The 14,654-nt window shown below is 37.6% G+C and overlaps 2 protein-coding genes and 1 pseudogene across 4 annotated transcripts; all 3 read left to right on the top strand.

Annotated features, from left to right (window-relative positions):
* Window positions 1-670: 670 nt before the first annotated feature.
* LOC106915946 (uncharacterized) lies at window positions 671-2,654 on the top strand (annotated as a pseudogene).
* A 1,114-nt stretch (window positions 2,655-3,768) lies between these two features.
* LOC106916004 (uncharacterized) lies at window positions 3,769-9,823 on the top strand. Of its 2 annotated transcripts, XM_014984009.2 has the most exons (3): window positions 3,769-4,120; window positions 4,351-4,489; window positions 7,047-9,823. In XM_014984009.2, exons 2-3 carry the CDS (start codon window positions 4,372-4,374, stop codon window positions 8,384-8,386), a joined length of 1,458 nt encoding a protein of 485 aa, XP_014839495.2. In that variant the 5' UTR covers window positions 3,769-4,120; window positions 4,351-4,371; the 3' UTR covers window positions 8,387-9,823. The 2 variants fall into 2 exon arrangements, with proteins under 2 accessions (XP_014839495.2, XP_014839493.2); XM_014984007.2 differs by having other exon boundaries at window positions 3,769-4,489.
* Window positions 9,824-10,166: 343 nt separating this feature from the next.
* On the top strand, window positions 10,167-14,644 carry LOC106916001 (uncharacterized). Of its 2 annotated transcripts, none has more exons than XM_014983999.2 (3): window positions 10,167-10,534; window positions 10,639-10,718; window positions 11,667-14,644. In XM_014983999.2, coding segments are annotated over exons 2-3 (1,536 nt in total). In that variant the 5' UTR covers window positions 10,167-10,534; window positions 10,639-10,717; the 3' UTR covers window positions 13,202-14,644. The 2 variants fall into 2 exon arrangements, with proteins under 2 accessions (XP_014839485.2, XP_014839487.2); XM_014984001.2 differs by having other exon boundaries at window positions 10,639-10,706.
* The last annotated feature ends 10 nt before the right edge of the window (window positions 14,645-14,654 follow it).

Genomic DNA, 14,654 nt, shown 5'->3' on the forward strand with positions numbered 1-14,654 from the left:
CAATGTTGATTGTGGGCTTGAATTTTTTTTTTTCTCAAGTCACATTTTGTGACTTTCTAAAATGCTTTTAAATTTATATAAATTTCAATATGACAGCTGTCACAGTTTTAACAACTTAAAAAATTATACAACAGACCCAATTGTGCTATATATCTTGTGCATTTGTTTATTTTTTAAAACCCAACTTACAGTATAATTTCATATTTTTATCAACACAAGGTAAGTCAATTTTTTTTACTTGATCTAAAACTAGATGCACAATTTTCTACAATACGTTGTAGAAAAACACCTAGAGTATGTTTGACAAATTCATAACGTTGTACGGTTAAGAAGAATACATAAAACTATTTTAGACTCCAACGTTTTTAGTTAGAAAGTAATGTTGACAACTTTCTTGAATTGTCAACTTTCATGAGCAAGCTATGAACGGAGTGTGTTAGATACCTCCAGTAGATGGCAGCAGGGCGACCCTTAAGAGGCAATTAACGTGTTCCTCACATTTGTCTTTTAATGATAAAAAGGTATTAGCTTCGGTTTATGGAAAAAACAGTGTGAAGAACCTGCTAACCTTATGTTTTTTCCCAGATTCACTCATTTATGGTTGGTTTAATCAGTGAGGGAGACATAAACTTCTAAAGTTAGTGCAATAGAAACAATTGTGGGATTATAAATGATCCTGGTTAATGATTATATCCATGCGTCTCTTGTAGATAAACAGAAGCTTTTGGTGGTTAAAGATGAGGATTGTGGTGTATGGAGCTCCAGATTGGTCCAGCAGGACCGAAAACTCCTTCAAATCAAGAATGAAGAGGAAGAACTGAGGTTCAGTCAGGAGGGAGAGAAGTCCGCTGTAAAGATTGACCATGAAGAGAAATCTGAATTTTCAGAACTCTGTCAAATCAAAACTGAAGACGACAGAGAAACTGAAGCTTCAACCAGTAGCTCAATGAAAACAGAACTTGGTCAACTGGACTGTGGAGGACCAGAACGAAATAGAAAATCAGATCCAATTACTTAAATACAGATGAAAATTCCTCAGAGTCTTCTGAAACTGAAATCAGTTATATGAATGATTATCATGACAATCTTTCAGCTTGTGGATCTGAAACTGAAGAAGGTGATGAAAGTTGGAAAGAAACCCGGGCGTCTCAGTCAGATGTAAACAGCAGTGTTGGAGGTAAAACTGGCAAGAAACGTTTCAGCTGCCCACAGTGTTGTAAACGGTTTACATACCGGCTGTCATTTCTCAAACATCTGACATGTCATTCAGGACAAAACACTCATAAGAAACCATTTGCTTGTGAGGACTGTGGCAAAGCATTCAGGGAACAAACTAGTCTTAAAAGTCACATGAGGATCCACACTGGAGAAAAACCTTTTGCTTGTGAGGATTGTGGCAAAGCATTCAGGGAACAAACTAGTCTTAAACGTCACATGAGGATCCACACTGGAGAAAAACCTATTCCTTGTGATAAAACATTTAGATACTTAGATGGTCTGAAGCAGGGGTCCCCAAGCTATGGCCTGTGGGCAGGATCCAGCCCACCTCCTCATTTGGTCTGGTCCCCTGAACAATACCAGAGAGCATTCAGTGTTTTTTTCATATATATGTGGATTTTTCTTCAACCACCACAGGGGCTCTTGAGCAGATATGAAACTTGGTTTCCCTCAATGGAATATATAGTAGTCAGTACCAGTCACCGTTTCGCTCACGGTTTTTTTCCATTTGCATTCTGGGTAAAAATCTATCTATAAACGCGAATATGTCGTCGGCAGTAATCCAGCCTCCCCCCCCCTCCACAGTTTCACTCTCCTCCGCCTCCCCCCCCCTCCCCCCCTCAACAAAACTTTTCTAAGGTTTCTTTCTCGAAAAACTAAGACCGGCCCCCGACCAGAAAAGGGAACAGTCATGTGGCCCTCGCAGGAAAAAGTTTGGGGACCCCTGGTCTGAAGGCTCACATGACATACCATACAGTTTGTTTCTCACAAACTGTGAAAAAAAGTTTCTCTCACACAGGTGAGAAACAGTTTTGGTGTGAGGAATGTGGTAAAACATTTGGCTTATGGAACTCTGAAAAACCACATAATTCATAAAGGAGAAAAACCATTTGCTTGCAGCAACTGTCACAAATGTTTGAGGCTTCGTAGTGATCTCCACAGACGCATTGTAATCCACACAGGGTGGAAACCATTTGGTTGCAGTTATTGTGGAGCTTCTTTCACTCACCAGGGAAATCTGAATAGACACATTAGACACCACACAGGTGAGAAACCGTTTTTCTGTGACTATTGTGATAAGAGGTTTTCTGAAAATTCATATCTGACGTGTCATGTGTCAACTCATTTAAGAGAACAGAAGGTAGCCACTGGAATAAGAAGGCATGCCTGTAATGAATGTGGTTAAAAATATACTCGAAAGTATATCTTACAGCGCACGAGTACTCACTCAGGAGAAAAACCTTTCAGCTGCAGTGTTTGTAGTGTGAGTTTTACATCCCATGATGGTCTGAAGAAACATACAGAGAAATGTACAGTCAATAGAAACTGCTCAGTTCAGCATTTGTTCAAAAATGTTTTGCGATACACATCTGAACTAGTGTTTGTTCTACAGTATTGTCAGTGTTTTCTGTCATTTGTACGTGTATGCAGTTTGAGTGGTGGATTTGAGTTGTCAAACTTTTTGAAATAAAGCAATTTCATATTAAAAGTTCAGTTTTGAACTTTCTTCACTAACTTTTGGTTTCATTTATTGTTTCTGAACACAGAAATGTCACCACAACATCAAGACTTACTCTTTTTTTGCCAGAAGATGGCAACAGGGAGACATTTAAAAATGAAATTTACCAAACTAAAGAGTGTTTTTGGTTGATCAAAAGTAAATAACAAAAACTTTTGTTGTTTGTAGCACCTGAGGTGACAGAAATCCACCTAGCCAATCAAACTAAAATCCTAGTGTGAGTCTGGAAAGGGAATTTAATTTTAATCAGGAAAGCACTTTATCAGAATATATATGATATATATATATATATATTCTAACAGATTCTGTTAGAATCTGTTATCTAACAGATTCATCTGTTATCTGTTAGATAACAGATAACAGATGTTATATATATATATATATATATATATATATATATAACATATATATGTTATATATATATATAACATATATATATGTGAGAATATATATATTCTCACATATATAGAGAATATATATGTGAGATATATATATATATATATAGCTGATATCTCTCTCTCTCTCTCTCTCTCTCTCTCTCTCTCTATATATATATATATATATATATATATATATATATATATATATATATATATATATATATATGTATATATATATATATATATATATATATATAGAGAGAGAGAGAGAGAGAGAGAGAGAAACCCATTCATCTGTTATCTAACACGTTTCTAACACGTTTGTCCTGGTTCTGGTGCCAATCTCCAACAATCATCAGGTGAGAGATGGGATCCATCAGGTTTCAAGGTTGACAAATAAGGCAAACAACCAGCCACACACAGACTGGGAGGAAGCCGGAATACCTGGAGAGATCCCATAAATGTACATGAAAAAGATGGACACATGGAATAACATATCAGTCTTATGCCACAATATAAATATCTGTTAAATAATTTCGTTTAAATTATTTTATTGTGAAAATCTAATGTTTGAAAGCGGAAATTGTTCTTCGAGTCAGCGCTTTACTCGTCATTCATTGGTTAGTATGTAGGAAGTTACTGAATGTAAAAATGAAAACTTGACTGGGTAGGTCCAGACAGAGAAAACGTCTTATTGTTTGTTGTGAATGTCTCAGTCTGTCTCTCAGAAAGTCTTCATGAGGACCCTTCCTCAACATTTGTTTTTAAATCGCCGGTCATCTGTAGCTGACGCTTCCTATTCAGAATGTATTTAGCCTTTATTAGCAAAGTGGCTGAACTGTTAGCCACCGTGGAGCTAAAGCAGCTAGTAGGGAGTTAATCAGTGTTTCCAACGTGAAAGCCTGTAGAGGTTCATGGTTTAGAGCCACATATTCCGAGTTTGTGACACTGTGTGGGGAAGACCACGCCGTATGCGGACACCTCCTCTAACGTCGTTATCCAGGTGAGGATCGAGAGACTGGAGAAAGTTAGAAAGTGGACCCAAAACTATTGACCAAGATATGAGACTATGCACTGCAGCTTCAGCTCTGCTACAGTCTACAGTTTCTCTTAATATAATTTAATCAGATGCCGATTGGTGTCTGATTCCAGTTTCAGTAAAAAAAAAACCTGAAGATCCGGGTTCTATGGCTGAAACTTTGACCTAGGCTGAAGACAAATATTGTGTAAAAGGGAATCCCAGGTGGAGCGAGGATGACTGAGATGATGAAGGTTGAAGCAGATGAACCTGGAGGGTCCAGCTTGGAGTCTCCCATACCTGCAGCATCCACATCAGAACTGGAGGAGGAAACACAAGACAGCAAGGATCTCAGTAAGTTTTCTATGATTAAAAAAACAGCTGTTGAATTGTGGAAAAGAGTCTAAACGAACATCAAATCCCCAGCCAATATAATAAAATAAATCTGTAGTTATCCCACCAGTCAATTCAGCACAGGCAGAGTATATTCTGAAAAGGTTCATCATGGGTCCTTTTCCATAATCTAACATCAGATATGACTTCTAACCACTTTTTCACCAAAAGAAAATAAATTGAAGTTTAATTTTGGCTGTTTGTTTAAATAAGAGAATGGAATATAAAACATACTAAGGGGGGGGGAATCATACAACTAAGAAGAAAAAAAACAAAATTATACATACAGCACTGACATTTCAGATCAATTTTCAATGACCAGCTACATTGTGTAGGAGGAGATGCATGGATCTCACTGGCACTTACCACATCACAATTTGAATAAAACCACATTGTTTCATGCCTTTGTTGAAATTTAGTGTTGAATGATTGCTTGTGGTATAAATTAGCTTGACAATTTTTACTGCGTTCACATGTTATATTGCAATATACTGCTCCAGATGAAGGAAGTGGTGTTCTGAAATTTTCCAAATTTCTTCTGTTTTAGCTAATTTGCATGCTTCATCAGACAAAGCAAAGTAAATTTTCAGATAATTGCATTTATTAAAAAACAAACAAAAAAACTACTTTCCAAACTGATTTGGGCATACGTGGAAAAACTAAGTGTTCCCCTTGTTATATCATGAATTATCTGTGATTAACCTCGTTGTTTGAAGCGCTGTGCTGTGTGTGTTTTCAGGAAACACACACTATTGCCAGATTTGTAGGAAGAGAAATCTCTTGCACAGGGCCTGCCTGGCAACATGTAGCACGATGCATTATGTCCCAGTCTGAAGAAATTCATAAGCGGATAAGACACAAAGTCACTGACATCTTTGAGTCTGGAATGGGTTAAAAAGCCATTTCTAAGACTTTGGGACTCCGGGGAACCGGAGAGAAAACATGGAAAAGTGGTTAAGCTTCCCTTGAGAGACCGGCCAAACATAATTACTTCAAGACCACACGATTACTCATCCAGTACCACACAAAAAACCCAGAACAGCATTTATAACACTGTAGGCCTGTCTTACCTCAATTAAAGTCGGAGATCATGATTCGTCATTAAGAAAGACAGTGGGTAAATCCATAACAGAGTCCCAAGAGATCCACTTCACCAAAAACGAGATAATGGCTGGTCTCACAGTGGACAAACAATATGTATTTTTAAGATTCCCAAGACTTTTGGGAAAATATTCTTTGAACTGAGACAAAAGGGGAAATTTTAAAACTAATAGAGCTCTTACAGATGATCACAAATTCTTGTTGCCAGTTGCTAAGTGTGGCACAGCCAGTTATTAGATCTTGAGGACAACTATATTTTGACTTTCAGCCAGATTGGTTTTATTGCCTATTTTCACTTCCAAAAAGAAAAGAAGAAAAGAAACCATCAATTGTAAAATGCTTTTTGTACACATATTATCTGTCTGATGCTAAATTTGTTTACAGACCCAAAGCAAAAACAGAAAATGTACGACTGTAAGTGGCGAACATTTCTTTACAGCATTTAGCTCGTCAGTAAAATGTTGACTAGAGATCACGATAATTTTTGTGAGATTTTGGATAAGCTGTCTGCTTTTTTTTTCTTTTCTTTTTTTTTCTCCTCAGTAGTGCCAGTTGTTCCTCTGGCACTGTGTTTTACTCTGGCACTCTCCATTGGATTATTTTTTTCTTTTCTTTTATTAATTCACACCCTTTGACCTTAGTTCAAACATTTGAGGCCTGACATGCTTTACATGTTTTTCCTGGGTTTCTTTCTGGCCTCTCGGATGAGTCATCTCTGCGCTCCAGGAGCGATTACGGTAGCCCAGCCGCTCCTGGGAACTGCTGTCGCATATTTTCTCCATTCTTGGATAATGGCTTTCACTGTGGTTCACTGGAGTCGCAAAACCTTACAAATTGCTTTTTACCCTATTCCAAACTGATAAGAAATAATCAACAATTTTTCCTCAGGTATTTTAGATTTGGATATGTGTTGTTTTTTTAATATATTTTTTTAGGCTACATAGAGCCGTCAAACAGGTTTTTGAGTTTTGGTTCTGCAGATCTGGTAATAATCAGGCCTGGGTGTGGTTAGAGAAGCTGAACTCAGCTTTCCAAACAAAGTGGTTATTAATCGCAGTCATTTCGTGATTCGTTCACTCAGGGTGGACAGGTTGGTTTATGTGTCTCTATCATCATTTGGAAAGAGATTTGTATCTTTACTGAGATTATCCTCGTTTGATATTAAAATGTGTTTGATCTGAAGATGAAGAAATCTTTTACATTTTGAAGCACTTCTTTGTACCATCAAAATAATATTATTTTATTCCACATGTTTGATGCCTATTTAGATCAAGAACAGAACCACTGATGAAAATTTGTCTTTTGGATAAATGGTTCATAACATATCTGAGCGAACCTGCCTTTATTAATAAATGCAGATACTTTTTCCTCATAGTTTGCAGGCAGTCACTGTCAGTGTGTGTTTCTTTGCTCCCAGTCCAGACGGTGGTGATAAAGGAAGAGTTTGTCCATGACTGGAGCTCCAGTTCTGACCAACAGGACTCAGAGACACTTGACATAAAGGAGGAAGAGGAGGAGCTGTGGATCAGCCAGGAGGAAGAGCAACGTGTTGTGAAGATTGAAGATGTAGAAAAATCTCTGATGTTTGAACTTGATGGAATCAAACCTCTTGCCGACGGAGAGACAGAAGCTCCGACCAGCAGCTCTGCTGATCTATTGGAAGCAGATCCTGACGGAGATGACTGCGGAGGAGCAGACGCAGACTGGAGCCCAGATCCATTTTGTTCTTTTCAACAAAGTGACATGACTGTTCACAAAAGAGGTAAAAGATCTAAACTGTGCTCTGGCCTTATGGCTCAGATTGAAGTCCACGCAGGCGAGAAGCCATTCGGCTGTGTTTTTTGTGGCAAAAGTTTCAAGCATAAAACGTCGGTTAAATTACACATGATGACTCACACTGGAATAAGAGAACATAGCTGTGATCTTTGTGGTAAAGGATTCAAAGAGAAGCGTTTCCTTCAGACGCACATGAGACTCCACACTGGAGAGAAGCCGTTTGCATGTAATGTTTGCGACAGGAGGTTTCATGCAAAGAAGTTTCTCAAAACTCACCTGGTGGTTCATTCGGAAGAAAAACCCTTTTCCTGTGACATTTGTGGCACAAGGTTTAAGATAAAGGAATGTCTTAAAAAGCACATGAGAATCCACACAACAGATAGACCATTTGTTTGTGGCGTTTGCAACAAACGGTTTTCACTACAAGAGACACTAAAGAGTCACACGCGTGTTCACACAGGAGAGAAACCGTTTATTTGTAGTGTTTGCAGCAAAGGCTTTTCACGAAAAGAGAGTCTAAAAGGGCACATGCGTGTCCACACGGGAGAGAAACCGTTTATCTGTAGTGTTTGTGATAAAGGATTTTCACGGCAAATCTACCTGAGAAAGCATACGATGGTTCACACGGCACCATTTAGCTGTAGCGATTGCGACAAACTTTTTGTGGACGAAATACAGTTAAAGCGACACTTGAGGCTCCACACAGAGGAGAGGCCGTTTGGTTGCGAAGTCTGTAAAAGCAGGTTTAATCAAAAGCGTCATCTTGAGAATCACATGAAAGGCCACTCAGGGGAAAAGCCGTTTGTCTGCAGTGTTTGCAGTAAAGCGTTTTCACAACAGGTCTCTCTGAATAGACACATGCGCGTTCACACAAAAGAGAAACCGTTTGTGTGTAGCGTTTGCAGTAAGGCGTTTTCACAGCAAGGAAATCTAAAGAGACATATGAGTGTTCACGAGGGCTGCGACTTGATTCAGACATGATTTAGCTTTTGGAATTATTGACTAATGTGGGAATATTTTCTGAATAGTTTCTGGTCGCACAGCTGCTCCTCTCTTTACCGGTGCATATTTGACACAACTCCCTCCACCCTGAAAACCAGTTAATTTCTCCCTCATGTCCGCACACGATTAAGTCTTTTGATTCTGAAAACGTTGGCTTTTGGGATGAATTGGCACTTTATAAAAAACCTGAATCAAACACTCCAGCTGCCTTTAAGCATTACTTAATTGTGTTTGTGGAGGTTCTGCCCCACTATGGACCTTTCCACACCATTGGGCCTTAAATGGGAATAAGTCTTTATATATTACTAACCCAAGCTCTGTGACAGGAGACTCCTGCTGTATATACTAAACAAATGTATTTATAAATGTTCTGCCTTTCCAATATTTTGTATATTGGTAATATTTTTCTACTTTTTCGTCAAGATTTTGAGAACAAAGAAGTTTGAAAGTAATGGATGTGAATATCCAGTTAAAAGCAAGTGTTATGTAAAACTGAAAGTGGAACTTTGTTACCAGATTTTCTGAGTGAATTTTATTTTTTATTTTATTTGAATACACCCTTTCAGAATCATCCTCTAAAAGTAATTTAAAATTACATCACTGTAATCTCTTGGTTGTAGCTCTCGAGGTATGCCTGAGTTATTTCATTAATCTGTGAACATTTCTCTAACAGTCAACAGTTTTGCTAATGTTTGAAGCTTCTTCATGTCTGTCACTCCTAAATTGGTGGCATATTAATTATGTTTTTCACTCATTTGTTTTTAAAGTTACATTTTTGTTATGGTGCTGCAGATCAATGAAGTCCTATCATTGATATTTTTCTATTCTTTTTGTTTTATTACATTGATTTTTGGAGAAATGTTTAACAACTTGCCTCTAAACCTTCCCATACTAAAGTGTAAAGAAGTTTTTGTGTGTATCTGTGTGCACTTGTATAAACACATAGAGCAGTGTTTCCCAACCGTGGTCTTCAAGGCTCACTGCCCTGCATGTTTTAGGTATTTCCTTGCTTGAGTCCAGCTGATTTCAATCGATGACTGATTAACAGGCGTTTGCTGAACTGCAATCATTTGAATTAGGCACATTAAAGCAGGGAAACCTCTTAAACTCGTAGGACAGTGTGCCTTGAGGACCAGGGTTGGGAAACATTGACATAGAGGACCAATTTCACAATTCATCATTTGTGGAAAGTGAGGACCTTTTCCTGGTTTGGTGCTAGGAAGAGACAAGACTTGGGGAAAAGGACTGTGTAAGGCATAAATGCAGTTGCTAAAATCAATACAAAGTCCTCAGTTTGCATAGAAGTACAAGTGTGTTTCTGTGATCTGTACTAAAATTATATGCTGTACAACAGTACAAATCAAGCAGTAAAAATGTGTTTAAAACATATTTAATAAATATATATATGAAAGCTGAGTTTAGACTAAATTGTATTGTTTTTTTTAAATACATATAACCAAAGAGCTGTAAAAAAATAAGACAAATTAAAGATATAAGACCAAAAAATTAAACATAAAACATTCATGAACTAAAATAAAGCTTAGTGTTTATATCCTGGACCTATTTTTACTGTAAGGTGACTTACCCTTTCTTATAAACTGGTGCAATATAAATGACAACTAATTAAATAGTTATGTTTGTTTAGAACAATTACAAATGCATGGCAGTTAAATAACTAATTTTATCATAAAGATTTGTTTAATTCTGAAAACGTGATAATTGTAAGAGGAAGTAGCTTTTTGAATCGGAACTTTACTTGTCATTCATTGGTCAGCACGGGGAAAGTAACCGGATGTGATAACGCTATATTTGTAGGCTGTTTCCTAACTGAGGAAAAGCGTCTTCAGGTCTACATAAAATTAGTGCGTAACTGAGATTGTACACTCTTGACTCGGCCGTGTTCGTGAGGATTTCAGTTCTGCTTTAAACCACTGCCATCATTCACCCGGCATTTTCTTTACAGAATGTAATTAGCCTTCAATAGCAAAGCGACGTGACTTTTTCCAGCGGGGAGCTAACGTGGCTAACAGCGGAGACCTAATCTGTGTTTTTACATCGAAGGTTTTAATGTCCGTTATTTAGTGCAACGAGACTAATTACAGAGTGGACCCAGAACTACTGATCAAGGTATCAGACTCTGCTCTGCAACATCGCTTCAGCTCTGCGATGGTTTACATTTTTTTTATCAATACACTTTTTTTGATCAGATTCTGATTTGTGTGTGATTCCAGTTTCAGGTCATATGGCTGGAACCTTGACCCAGTTGAAGATGTGAAGCTGCAAACAAGAATTTTGAAAAGTAAAATCCAGAGTGAGCAAATGGATATAACAGTACTGTAAATAATTTAAAAATGATTTCCACATTAGAGAGGTAGATTTACCTAAAGGCGCAATGAATAATGCCCCTGAATGCAGTACAATGGTGTAAATATTGGTTTGGTGTAAAAAGGTTTTCATAAAATGTTCATGTATTGTGCTTCCATGTGAAAATGTTAAATGTACTGTTATTTAAATACAAATAACAGTACATTGGTCAGTGTATTTAAATAACACTGGAAATAACACTGGCTTTTTTACAAAAACAGCTTCACATTTCTGGAAGAACCTCCAGCTGTGTCCTGAAGAACATTTTAGTAGGTTTCTTGTTAAGATACGCTTTACTGACAAAGAAACTTGTAGAGGTTGAAATGTTAACATCTTAAGAATTATAAATTTAACTAGCATTTAGTGATGAAGTAAGCCTCAACATGTAATTAACTTTAGTGGGGGGGAGGAGGGCTTCTACCAGTTACACATCTTTGTTGTTTTTTTAATAGATGAGATTTTAATCCAGCTATCAGTAAATGTTCAATTATCAATCCAATGTAATGAAATCTTATAAAAACTAAATAAATCTGGACTAGGTTTCAGTTCACCTGCCAGCCTTACAGCAGGGCCGAGCTGTTTCTCCAGCCTTATATATTAGCTGGTCTTATGCTGCCATCTAGTGGTTATACAGACTTTCTGCAGCATGCTTATCATTTTGTTTTAACATCAAACCTGGCTGTTGCCTTCCTGGGCAATGTCGCTTGAAAAGAAAAATCTTGTTTTCATGTTTTGGATGAAGGAAAATAGCATAATACAAGGGGATGGGTTTACAGTATGACATATCTTTGAAGAAGTATTCATCTTACTTCCTTCTGTTAAAATTGCAAAACCTTTGTGATATTTTACTTGTAAATGAACCAGAAGTAATTCTAAATGTTCATGTGTTTGTCAGTGTTCCCTGTCCACCAGAACTTCAGTTCGGACCAGCAGACCCTAGAACTTCTCCAGATAAAGGAGGAACAAGAGGAACTGTGGATCACTCACACAAGAGGGCAGCCTACTGTGAAGGGGGAAGATGATGAGAAACCTCAGTTGTCAGAGCTTCATCACATTAAAACTGAAGACAATAAAGAGACTGAAGCTTCAGCCAGCAGCTCAGCTGATCTGATGAAAACAGAACTTGATGGGGAGGAGTGTGGGGGACCAGAACCATATTTGAAATGCTGCCTTGAGTTAAAAACTGATGAAATTACTTCGGATTCTTCTGTGACTGAAGTCACTGATGATGATGATTGGCAAGGTCCTTTGTCAGGTTCTGATCCCGACATAGGATCAGAACCTGATCCTCAGTCAGAGTCTGGTAAACAGTTTGTCTCCAAGTTGTCTCTTCAGGAAGGAAAAAGCTCTTCCCTCTGTCTGGTTAACCAGAAATGTCCTGGAGTCAAAGAAAATGTGGATTCCCCACCAGTCCATTGCAAATGGTTTTGTTGCGATGTTTGTGGAACACATTTTACCAAAAAGGGAAATCTGGAGAAACACATGATGGTTCATAAACAAGAAAAAACATTTACCTGTGAAGAATGCGGTAAAAACTTCAAACGGCATTTACAGCTTACTGTTCACCTTAAAATTCACAGAGGTGAGAAGCCATATGGTTGTGATTTTTGCGGTAAAGGGTTTATAGTAAACAGTGCTCTGCAAGCACACAAGAGGCTCCACTTGGGAGAGAAGCCATTTGGCTGTGATGTTTGCGGCAAAACCTTTCATTTAAGGAGGATTCTGAAAATGCACATGAAGGTGCACTCAGCGGAGAAACCATTTCATTGTACACTGTGTGAAAAACGATTCAAATGTCCATATATTCTTAAAAAGCACGTGAGCCTCCACTCTGGACTGAAGCCATTTGTTTGTGGTGTTTGTAGTAAAGCATTTTCACAAGAAGAAACTCTAAAGACACACATGGTCGTTCACACTACAGAAAAACCGTTTCCATGTGATATTTGTGGGAAAAGTTTCAAATATATGTCCTACGCTCGAAAACACAAACTGTTTCACAGTGGCGAGAGCGGACACAGCTGTGATATTTGTGGCAAGACGTTTATTTTAAAGCCTGCGCTCAAGGCGCACATGAGGAGCCACACTGGGGAGAAACCATTCTCCTGTGAGGATTGTGGAAGACAGTTTCATGTTAAGGCAAACCTTAAACAGCACATGAGGGTCCACACGGGTGAGAGGCCATTTGCCTGTGATGTTTGTAGTAAAACATTTAGTAGAAAGACCCATCTGACAGTGCACACACGGATACACTCGGGAGAGAAACCGTTTTTCTGTAACATTTGTGAAGAGAAATTTCGATTTCAGCACAATCTCAAAACACACATGAGGGTCCACACAGGAGAAAGGCCTTATGTTTGTAGCTTTTGTTGTAGAGGATTTTCGCGACAAGAGCATCTAAACAAACATGTTGCCGTTCACACAGCGGAATAAGTTTAGTTTTTGTCATTGTGGTTAGAATCTAACGGTGTGAAAATATTTCCTTAGATTGTTGTTTAAAATTGCAGGAAATGCTAACTAAAAACTTTAATTGTGCAGGAAAGACTATAAATAACCGATCAGCAAAGTAAAGGGGTTTCAACAGGTGTTCATATTCATAAAGACAGCTTGACTTTGTATAAGAAGGCTTATGACAAATATAACTTAGCCATTTTTTATTGTACATTCTACATAGGTTGCATGTGGGCAAAAAAAAATCTGATTTGGGTTGCATTTACCTGTTGTGTGAAATTGCCCTTGGATGGCTAAAAAGCACCTCACTGATGTTATTTCACCTACAGGGGCTAGTACTATTTATTTAGGGGTTAGAGGTCTAAACCTTTCCTCTGCTAGACAAACACTTTTTTGTTCATCTTGTTTTAATGAGTAAAGCAAGGTTAGGTTTTGTTGTTTACCTATAATTAAATTATATTCTGTTCCAGGGGTAGAAAAAAAATTGACCTTAAATGCGTACATCTGTTATTACCTAAAGTAACACTTAATAGCCTTCACGAGCTTAATATTTTCACAACTGCATATATTATCAGTGTGTTGTTTCAGTGTGATTTGTATGTGGGATGATTGGTGAATTGGTGCAGCTGTGTTAATCCAAATATAGCACCATAGATTCATCTCTACAAACTGATAAGATTTTGTCCCGCTTCATAATAATGTGCCATGGTTATCATGACACACAAACCTACAGGTAATAAATTTAGTCAGTCTTCCAAATGTCGGCTTCAAAGCTAAGTCTTTTTCAGTGCATAACAAGGTGCTGTTGAAAGTAATTTATTCCTTTAAATCAAATGTGTTGGAGCAGAAACATTTGAAACATGCATAGCAGAGTGTTTCTGAGCAGGTGGAGGTTTTGCTCCTTTAAGAACATTTTACTATTTAACTACAGTTAACCAGATAGGAAACGAGTCCTTATCATTTATTCTGCATCAAGAGTCTAGAAAATCAGAGCTGTAAATATGACACACCTGTGCTCAGAATTAGCTTTATAATCTTTAAATCTGAAATGAATTTATATGAATACCAAAATATTTTTGTTCTGTATGGTAATGCAATGTCTATCTCTGTTTCAGTACATTAGATATAGAGAAACATGAGTGTCATTGTTAAAATGAAGTAAGCACTGTCAGAAATACTTTGAGGCTTTTCAAAGCTTATGTATCGAGTTCGACTCGAGCCTTTTCATGTCTAACTTTTTTCAAAGTGGATTCAAAATTTGCTTCAATCTGTACGGTGATACCGACCAAACTTAAAATGGTGTAAAGTTCTGTCATAAGGCAATTTGGGTGAATTAGAGATATCATCTTGTTAATGGTGATGTACCATTTAGTTTTCTGTCAAGCTACTAAGGCTGCTTACCATTAAAGGATTTAGTAAAAGGTGTCTCACTTTG

This window comes from Poecilia mexicana, unplaced genomic scaffold (assembly GCF_051168715.1).
Source record: "Poecilia mexicana isolate PSO_F unplaced genomic scaffold, ASM5116871v1 scaffold_19, whole genome shotgun sequence".
Taxonomy (NCBI): domain Eukaryota; kingdom Metazoa; phylum Chordata; class Actinopteri; order Cyprinodontiformes; family Poeciliidae; genus Poecilia; species Poecilia mexicana.

Coding starts and splice junctions, on each gene's coding strand:
- LOC106916004 (XM_014984007.2), top strand. CDS start 4,372: ATGACTGAGATGATGAAGGTTGAAGCAGATGAACCTGGAGGGTCCAGC. Junction 4,490..7,046: donor ACAAGACAGCAAGGATCTCA/GTAAGTTTTCTA, acceptor CTTTGCTCCCAG/TCCAGACGGTGGTGATAAAG.